This window comes from Hakea prostrata, chromosome 7 (assembly GCF_041222555.1).
Source record: "Hakea prostrata isolate BN-2017 chromosome 7, UWA_Hpros_2, whole genome shotgun sequence".
Lineage (NCBI taxonomy): Eukaryota > Viridiplantae > Streptophyta > Magnoliopsida > Proteales > Proteaceae > Hakea > Hakea prostrata.
Genome location: NC_142606.1, coordinates 74,030,266 through 74,040,837, shown reverse-complemented (window position 1 = coordinate 74,040,837; position 10,572 = coordinate 74,030,266). Strand labels below are relative to the sequence as shown.

At 38.2% G+C, this 10,572-nt stretch overlaps 1 protein-coding gene across 1 annotated transcript in view; it reads right to left on the bottom strand.

Annotated features, from left to right (window-relative positions):
• Positions 1-1,383: 1,383 nt before the first annotated feature.
• Positions 1,384-10,572, bottom strand: part of LOC149012056 (tRNA ligase 1-like) — a 30,420-nt gene continuing 21,231 nt past the window's right edge. The window contains exons 5-10 of the mRNA XM_089164129.1: positions 9,885-9,949; positions 9,596-9,760; positions 9,314-9,474; positions 9,170-9,201; positions 8,222-8,400; positions 1,384-3,727 (exon numbers count right to left, since the gene is read on the bottom strand). Of these exons, the coding sequence (XP_089020255.1) occupies positions 8,360-8,400; positions 9,170-9,201; positions 9,314-9,474; positions 9,596-9,760; positions 9,885-9,949 (464 nt within the window). The 3' untranslated portion in view covers positions 1,384-3,727; positions 8,222-8,359. The remainder of the gene's footprint in view (positions 3,728-8,221; positions 8,401-9,169; positions 9,202-9,313; positions 9,475-9,595; positions 9,761-9,884; positions 9,950-10,572) is intronic.

Genomic DNA, 10,572 nt, shown 5'->3' with positions numbered 1-10,572 from the left:
TTGAATAGAAGACAGTAGAGGGTGTGGAGGTTAGGACAGTATCTTTTCTGGACAGGTGAAGCAGGTTAAGGGGTTAAAAAAGAGAACCGAAAATTCAGTGTGTATATAAGCAATCAGCCGGAGATTTGGCTTCTACAGTTTCCATCAATTGGCTGAAATTGGTTAAAGTTTGAAGGACTGAGGAGCTAAAGGTTTGAGGGATTCTGTTGGTGGAGGCCTCTGAAAATTTATTGAGATTTGGCTTCTACAGTTTCCATCAATTGGCTGAAATTGGTTAAAGTTTGAAGGACCGAGGAGCTAAAGGTTCGAGGGATTCTGTTGGTGGAGGCCCCTGAAAATTTATTCTTTGTATTTGGATGTTGTAAGGCTCAGGCAGGTGAAATGAACCTTGCATAGATGCCATGCAGTTAGTGTCCTTACTTCACTCAAGTATCAGGCCCTGCAATTCAGTAAAGGAAAATCTTTCTCATGTCTCTTTCAACTTGATTCAAGCGAGTACCAGTTTGTCTAAGGGGTTGTTTTTTGTTGTTTCTTTGATTTTCCCTGCTGACCCCCTTCCTAATAGAGTGCAGTCTTATTGATTGAGCCCTATTAAAGAAGATAACATACTAAAATACTTCGTGTATGGATTTATTGTTGTAGGTTTCTAAACTGAAATAAATGTGCTTGTCTTCATTGTCCTCGTCTAAGACAAAGCTCTGTCGCTTAGGGTATATCTGGTCAGCAAGAATAGACAGGAAGACAAACTTTATGTCTTGAAAAAGAGGAGAGAGAAAGCCAAACTTGCTGGTGTCATGATAACTTTTGTTTTATTATGTTTTTTCTGTCTTTTTTGCCCATTTTTCACTTTCCTGACAACCAAACATATGGTCATACACTGGTGGCTGTTAGTTTTCTTTTGGAGTTCTGACTGGTACTTTCTTCTGGAGTACTCTATTTTCAACTTTGTCTTGTGCATGTTAGCCACATATTCATGCTCAGAAAGCATGTTGTTTTTAGCCTTAAGATTTAATAAGGCATTTTCTAGATCCATATTCATCTTGAGTTTTTGAGATTATGTTTTTGCTGTCTAGTTGATTAATTATATTTTCATTCCTGTACTACTATATTGACTTGTGCAATTCATGAATGTCATGGCCACTATGAAGGTATATTTGATTTTATATGTTTCATTTTTCTCATGACTGCAAAATCAAGATTTTATTTCTGATCACCTGTACCAGATCGACATTTTAGCAATAAGGTTGACGTCAGGATGTGCAAACCCTTTGGAAATTAGCAAGGTAATGAAAACTCAGGTCTGATTCTTGACGCTAGAGTATGTAGACCCTTGGACACTCCTCAAGTTAATAAAACTCAGGTCTCATACTTGACCATAGGAAATAGACACGACCAACACTGATGATGCAGAGACAAGGGTACACTACCAGTAGAAGGAGCCACAATTTGGACCAGGTTCTACATGGGTTTTGTTGTATTTTTATGTTTTGGGTCATGTGTGAACCAATGAAGTGCTTGGTTCAGATGGTTTTAGTCTATGTTATGGTCAATTTATGTGGACCAAGTTAATATTTGTGCTTCCTATTTCATTTTAGGTGGACTATAGTTGTAGCTTGAGGTCAAGGTATTGAAAAAGCCTCTCAGAATTTGTTGAGGTGAGACTAAGTTGGAAAAATGCCCTTTTCAACTCTGCTTGGGTGGAACCATGTGGAAGCCTTCGGCACTTGGTTCGACCTTTTTAGTTTTGATTTTGTAAGTAGTAGTCATCAGTAATTAGGTCACATCAGTTCAGAAACTGATTGTGCTTTGTGAACCAAGCAAGGACCAAATTCTTAAGTTACAAAATGTTTCCTTGCCATTCTCTCGAATATTAGAACAACCAGGAGGGCAAGCAGCCCATGGTTTCAGTTCTCAATGCTGTCCAGCTTGCATGCTTCTGATGAAGTTATTCTCTTGGTGTTTGATGCATGGAGGAAGTAGCTGGTGCATGATCTGGCTGCCACCTTGCAGCGGGACATCCAGGATGTCTCCGTTAAGCTGTTCTTCATCCCTTACTAGTGATCTAGCTACAAAAGAATCTTCTTCATCAACCAAAATACCTTTGCTGCTGCTCTGGTTTATGGCTATGTTGTGTTACTTGTTAATTCAATCACCCCCTTCTTCCCAATCTAGCCATCAACTTCCTTTAATCTTTTAAGCATATGTTTGACTAAGGCACCCACTTGATCCCACTTTCACCCATTCTATCCAGCTGATTATCTGCTACAAGAAATCTCCCTAAAAGCCTTTAGGAACCCTGGTTTCTGCCCACTTTTGAGATTAGCAGAGGGTAAATCTGCTGTAGACCTGATACCTGTCCACTTTTTTGAAATTGGCGGAAGGTAAATCTGCTGCGCCCTTGATATTATTTAATGCCTGGATCTTTTTACTATCTCATTCTTGTCCCTCACCTAACGCAAATTTAATCCCAATCCACCAGTCCTACAAAACCAAAACCAGCCTAAAGCCTGTTGACCAGTGCCATTCGTTGGTTCCAGAAGCTGTTTTGGGACTGAGTGAACCTTCAATGTTGTCTGACATCATCTGGATTATTGCAGGACTGAGAAACTAGGGTTCTAACCAAAATTCAATGTTAAGTAAAAAGTAATTGGATAGGCCCATTATTCCAATTAATGGAGGTCTATTAGTGTGGAACAATTCGTTAAAATATCAGCCCAAGTTGATGGCTTGATGCTGAGATGTCACTGCTAAAAATAGAAACTGAATTTCAACTAGCTTCTATAGGGATAATGAACTCATTCGTTGGTGTTAAAACAAACACCATGAAATAGTGAATTAAAATAGAAACAAAACGAAGACATGCAAAGATTTAACGTGGTTCACACACCAATGCGGTGCTACGTCCACGGGTGAAGAGGAAGAGTTTTTCACCATGTAGAAGAACAAAAGGAGATCTCACAGCCTATTGCCAAGAACGGCGGTACAATAACTCTCACCCAAAGCCCCAACAGAAAATCCCAAATCTCTTAATAATGTGATAGACGAACATAAAATACATATACATATAGACTCCAATTGGGTAAATAAGTCGACCCAAGCCCTCTGCTTCGGCGACAGATCTCCAAAAACAAATCATTCGGGTTGCCCACCAAAATATGTTGGTGTGGGTCCATCTTCAAAATTGGGTACAAGAATTTGGGTCATAACGTAACAAATCTCTATCTTGACCTGAATTTTCCCACTAAACTGAATAATCTTCATCATCTTTAGCAGCCCCTTCATGGGCTAAGGTCTAATGCAACCAACTCTAATCAAGTGCAAGCAATGCTTGAACTCAGCAGTATATAAAGACTTTGTCGACATATCAGCTGGATTGTCTTCAAAACCAATCTTCAACACTTGCATATTGCCTTCAATACTACATCTTTGACATATTGATACCAAACATCAGTGTTCTTCGTCCTCTCATGATACATTTGATCTTTAGTTAAGTGATGAATAGTACTCTGACTATTACAATGGACCATAGTCACCTCCTGAACCGTGTTGAGCTCTCCAGTCAAGCCTCTAAGCCAAATAGCTTTTTTAATTGCTTTAGTCATTGCCATATACTCTGCTTTTGTGGTAGATAATGCAACTGTAGCTTGTAAAGTAGCTTTCCAACTGATTGCACAACCTTCCAAGGTAAACACATATCCTGTGAATGACTTTCTTTTGTCAAGATCACCTGCATAGTTTGAATCAACATAACCTGTTAATCTGTCACCATTCCTCCCAAATTCCAAACACACACTAAAGGTCCCTTTTAGGTACCTAAGTATCCATTTCATTGCTTCCCAATGAGTTTTACGCAGACATAATAACCTACTTACCATACTAATTGCCTGTGAAATGTCAGGTCAAATACACACCATAGCATACATGATGGAACCGATTGCACTAGAGTATGGAACATGTGATATGTAATTCACCTCTTCATCTGTGTAAGTGATAGGACAGCTGAAAATCTAAAGTGAGATGCAATTAGAGTGCTAACAGGTTTTGATCTTTCATGCCAAAGTGCTCCAATACCTCCTCAATGTAATTTTGTTGATATAGCCAGAGCTTTCGTGCCTTCCTATCCCTTTTGATTACCCTGCCAAGAATTTTTTTGCTGCCCCCAAGTCTTTCATCTTAAATTTAGTGCTTAACTGTTGTTTCAACTTGATGTTCTCATCCATATCTCTAACAACAATCAACATTATCATTAACATATAATTCAAATATATGAGTGAACCATCAAAAAACTTTTTTAAAGTATACACAACAATCATTCTTGCACCTATTGTATCTTAAAGTAGCCATAATAGAATCAAACTTTTTATACCACTGTTCGGGAGACTGCTTTAAACCCTATAGAGACTTTTTCAACAAGTAAACTTGGTCCTCCTTCTACAACAAAACCCTCAGGCTAATGCATATAAGTCTTTTCTTCTAGTTCACCATGCAAGAATGTATTTTTCACATAAATGTGCTCTTAACTTCAAATTTGCATTGCAACTAAAGCAAGTAAAACACGAATGGAACTATGCTTAACAACAGGTGAAAATACCTCATTAAAATTCAACCCCTTGTATTTGATTGTAGCCTTTTTGTAACTAACCGTGCATTGCATCTAGCATCTCCATCATCTGTGGTGGATCTTTCTTTTGGTAAACCCCTTTGCAACTAACAATTTTCTTCCCTCTAGGTGGTTTAACAAGCTCTTATGTTTGATTTTGGTGAAGAGACTCAATCTCCTCATTCATGGACGACAACCACTTCAAATATTAGTCGAAGAATTAGCTTCTGAATATGTTGTAGGTTCACTGTTTTCAATTGTATCTGCAATGGACAACGCATAAGCAACAATTTCAGCATGCCCATATTTTTGTAGTGACCTAATGTTCCTCCTTGGCCTATTTCTGGCAATGTTGTGCTCCTTCTAGATTCTCTGGAGCACCTTCTTCTTCAGTAACAATGGGCGGCTGAACTAAAGTTGATTGTGCTTTGGTGGAAGGCTTCTAGAAGTTCTAGAAGATCGTGTGTGAGGCAGTAACACAGCCTTGGATCGACCCAAACCCAACTAGGTACCTAGAACAAGATGAACTGGGTCCAGCTTGTGTCATGGTTCTAGGTTTTTAGGAAATATATTTTTTGGGCGAAAGTTGTCTTTGTTTATTCTATGTTGTTAATTTTAGAAGTTAGATTCATAGGATATTTAGTTTCTAGTTATTCTATAAGTTTCGTTGTTTGAGTTAGGGTTCTAGTTAAATAGTGTTAGTTTAGGAGTCTTTTTTTCCTCTGATGAGAAGAAAAATTCATTGAAAAAGAAAGTTATCAGTGTACATAGTTCTGTGTTATAGTTGATCTCCAAGGCTAACAGGTTTAGTAGGTAATCTAACAAGTTGGGCTGTGTGCAAAAGGTTACTAGTTCCCTATCCACCGTACAGTGAGATGATATTTGAGATTGAGAGCAACAGAGGTACTAGATATAAGGGTCAGATCCTTGTAGGTTTCATTGTACTTATCCCAAAGTGGGAAACTAGTCACAACAAAGTGAACAGTAAAGTCCAAAACTTCAGCATTTTGGAGACCCTGGGAGAGTGCTACAATCAAAACTCCCAAAGAGCTGCTTATAGCCTCATGGCATCCTTTTCGAATTGAAATACAAGAGCCTTCATGTAGAATGCAGAACATCTATCTACTAGCATTCTTTCTTGTGAGACATGCAATTACTAGCATAATATCAGGATGAGAGTCTCAAACCAGGGGTGATGGGTTTTGAATCCCACCCAGATGTTCAACATCATTCATATACTGATGATTATTACGGGAAAAAGACACATCAAGCTGTGCAGTCCAAAAGTAAATAGCTTGGATTAGCCGAGTAGGATTCAAGTATGCATTGAAAAGCTGGTCTAGTTACGAGTATTCCATATCAAATAACAAGTCACGTAACCACACTGAACGCCCATGGGAGGGTAGGGACATCCCTGCATGAGCAAAGCAAATTTGAGGACACAAGTCAATCAACGTGTTAATGTGAAGGATGCCATTCTCAATCCCAAAGGACCTGCAATCCATAAATGGTTAACCCAGCCACACCTGAAAAAAGATGAGCGGTAGTTTCTTTGATGTAACCAGGGAGGACCCTGCCCTGCCCTATTTCCTCTGGCTCGACAGGAAGGCCAAAATAGAAAGGGGCAATGTGGTCATGTTACCACCCCCTTTAGAGACCTATTGGTTTCTATTAGATGCCACATAATTATATGATCCCATTTCTACTTCTGTTTTTGTATTCGAGTCAATCTATGATTTGTTACAAAAGGAGTCATAGTCCCATTAGGGGAGAGGTCTAATTGGAATCCAATCGTAAATTGGTTTTCTTCTGAAGTTAGGAGTCTCTCAATTCTGCAGTTTTTATTTAATTAGGAGTTCCTTAAAATGGAATTCCTTACTTGATTTGTTAAGAGTCATGGGTCAAGTAGGAGTCCTTGTTTGAGTTACTCTCTAAGTTGAGTCCTCGTAGGAAACCCTTCATGTAAAGGCTATAAATATAGCCTCCCAATTGTAAGCAAAACAGCTGATGATTATTGAATGATGATTTGATTGAAAGAATTAGTTAGAGTCGTGGGTTCCCACGAAGGGAAGCCACAGCTGCTGGAGTTTATTAATTTTCTGCAATTGTCAAGCTTTCTCCCTCTCTCTCACTTGTGGCAGCATGGGAACCCTAGTTTGCTGAAATTTCCCAAAGTCTTAACCCTAGGTCTCCTTAAGACCTTATTCGAACCCTACTTCTTTCAGGAACCTAATTCCCCTTCCCCTTCCCTTCCTTCGATCTCCCATCTCAACCCTTCCCTCCTTCCTAAAACCTAGAAGAATCTAATTTCATCTTCTTCATGCAAACCTTAGAAACCCTAAGCTATGTTCATTCATATCTCTCAAACTACTCAAGCAAATTCTAATTCCTTTTAGATCATTCACCTACACCCCTCCTAAGCCTTCAATCGTATCCAACCCTAGTCACCCTTTAGAAACTTGAAAATTTGGAAAACCCTAGTTTATCAGACCTTAGAAATCCTGAATTTGAATCTGACTTTTAGAAAACAGAATTCAAATTTGAATTCTTGAAACCCTAACCCTGAGTACCCTAACCTTACTGGCCGAACCCTGTCCTCGTTCCCCCAATTGTATAACACCTCTGGACCCTAGAAACCCTAAAAAACATAAACCCTAGCCCTTCCCTAGACGTAGACTAGCACAATTACTGCAGCGAAGGTTGGGGCTGCCCTAGATAAGAAAAAGGAAAAAAAAAAAAAAAGAGAAGAAAAAAACTGGGGAGCCAAGAGAGAGAAAACGGTCCCTAAGTTGATTAAACTTGCTCTGATGCCATGTTAGAAAACAAGCATTAAATAATCAAAACAGCCACTGAACTTGAACAAAGAAAAGAGAGAAGAAGAAGAAGAGAAGAGAGATGAAGAACTAGTAGAAGAGGCTCGTGATTCTTGCTTAAGAGTCTAGAATCACAGAGCCCTTTTATTTATAGCTTCTAATGAATCTAATACAACTTGAGAGACAAGTAATTGTCCTCTAGAAAAAGGGAACAAAAAATTACAACTTTAGTAACTTCCTAGCTCCTAAAATAGAAAATTTTGAAAATAGAAACTATGCTTTCTAAAAACTCCCAAAACTTATGTAGCAAGACTCCAACATTAGAAATAGAAAGTAGAGTAGCATCACTAGCATAAACTGTTCACGTGAACAGTAACACAAATTTTACTGTTCACGTGAATAGTGTCGTGAACAGTAAATAGCCCAAGTGTATATACTTCAACAAAAATGATTTATGAATCCAACCTCCAGCCTTACTAACCCTAAATGGTGAACATATACAATATTACTATCTGAATCTACAAAAGAACAGCATCCTTGCAAATAGATTTTCTAACGGTTTAAGAATCGATATAATCCCTCAAAATCTGAATTCACAATCATTAGACAGAAAAGCATCAAAATAGTTTGCAATACATATTCTAAGGTGTTTTCACTTATCAAACTATTTCCAGAATGCAACTTAATAAATTCAGCTCAAGTTACTTCTCTTGATCCATGCTTCAACACAAATTTCTAATTTCTTTTAACTGCAACAATGTATTCAATTAGTTTGGTCACTAACAAGTTGCAGCTGGAGTTTGCATACCTTATATGTGAGAAATTTCAGCTTCACCATTAAGTTTGCATCTTCATCAGCCAAACCATCTGTTCCTGATGTTGTTGTGCTGGGGCTACCATTAACATTCACTGGTACACTCCTGCCTTTGGAAATTTCGGCTGCTTTCTACTTGTTTGCTTTGAATAAGTTAACGTCAACAAAAAATCCTGGGAGGAACAAAACATCAGCAATAGGCTCCTAATAAACTGGTATTCGGGTGGCAATTAATTAAGATAATTTTCAATACAAACTTAATCTTAGGAAACATCCTGCTACAAGAAGCAACTTTTCACATGATGCAGTTCAGAAGGAAGAGGAGGCCAGTAAAAATCCAAGCCATTGGACTGGACCAAGTATGGCTCGATATCTTTAATCTCAAGTGCCCCAAACAATATCCGATACTGATACTTCAACCTTGAATATAAATAAATTTATACTTGCCAGTCCCATAAATGAACAGCAGTACACACACTGTCAACTTAATGAATTTACTTGGGCACCATTCTTTCCATGTAAAAGTCTTGTAAAAGAAAATCCTCAGGTGCAATTGGTGCAGAAAACTGGAACTTACATGATACTTTTATTGTAAGTGGCATTTACCTAGAACCAAACAAAACCTTATATGGATTTCTTTTTGCATAATTCAAATTGAGGGAGTAATCATGCACTGCTTAGAGCTTCCTGAAATAATGGAGCATCATAGTGTAATCATGTGTCATGCTAGAGCTTCTGAAAAAATTGGAGCTTAATCAATTAGGCAGTTCTCCAAAGTATCTAATTTTTTCTTTTTTTGGTACAACCCAAATTAGTTACTAGATTTTTATGCCCTTCCGATAATCTGGAATCTGCCAAGTACTAAAGTTACAAGAGTTCCATGGAATTAAAATTCACAAGAAGAGAAGTCATACAAGCTGTTTATATGGAGTGTAGTATTACCTCTATACAATGACCACAACCCAGGCTTGTGCCTAAAACAATCAATTTTTTAAATATTTAGTAAGATCAATGGAACTGAGAACAAAGATCACAACAGGAAATGGAACTCAGAATATAGTTAGCACAATCTGGATGAAGTCAGACCTCATTTCTTTCTGATATCGTCGAAAACCAGAATCACTGTGTACATGAATAATCATCTTATAATGCAGGTTATCACTTGACAAGGAATCTAACTTGTGGAAATTATAATAACACTTGAAAGCAGCTGGAAAACGCTTTTCTCTCATTAAACAAATCATCTCCTACATAAATGGGGGGGGGGGGGGGGGGAATTTTTGTTATTGAGTAAACAAAGAGGTTAAAACTGATTTAAGTCCATTTGTAATCTATTTAAAAAGATCTTATTTTGGCCTTTTCCCTTACCTGCAATTTGGTGGTAGAGAAATCTGCAGGATGAGCTTGTAAGAATTTTGAAAGAACCGATCGATCAGCATTTCTTGAATGAGCATCAAGATCTCCATTTCCAAACCAATCACAGAAGTCGGGGCAAAAAGAAGGTCCAACACTTTGAAGGAGTGCTTTTATTTGCTATAGAAGGGAAGAGGGAAAAGAAAAAGAAATTTATTAATATCATCACCATAAACATTAATAGAGAGAGCAAGTTTATACTTCAAAACTGAAATGAATAGCAGAATTGTTTTACTCAGCTAACCTGCTTCTCATTTGACCTATTGGCTGCACATATTTCACGAAGACTTGGCCCAAAATCAAGTCCAACTGTTGCTCAAGAAAATGTCATGTAAACTAGTAAGATGCAGAAGACAAATCCCAAATCAAAATAACATAACTAGCTGAAGTCATTGGGCTTACACATATACGGCAGGAAAAAGGCACAAACTCAATGAGAATATGGAGAAAAAAATAGAGCATATTGTTACCATGAAAATTCTAAAGAATAAAGGAAAAGAAAACATGGAGAAGAGGAAGTCGATAACTCAGCTCAACTAAGCATAGTTGTCAAAGCGTCCGCCTAGGCAGCTGCCTAAGCGGCAAAGCGGTTTTTCAACCGCTTAATTGATGCCCAACTTACAAAGGAACTCCAAGGCCCAAAGTGACATAGAACATAGTTTTTGCTCCGGGGGTGCTACACCCACACCCCAGCCTGGGCAGCCTCCTTGGACCCCCACCCGCTCACCGGGGAGCGGGACCCCCATGCCCGTCAGCAACAGAATGTGAAGCATGAGCCATACTGAACATCAAGAATCAATGAATCAGTAAATGCCTAGGCAGATGTTTTGACAACCATGGTTTGATGAGACAGACTTATGTTTATGTTCTTTTTCTGAATAAGTTTTCATAATTGTGATTCTTGAATGCTAGTTTTTTTGGATGAATGTGAC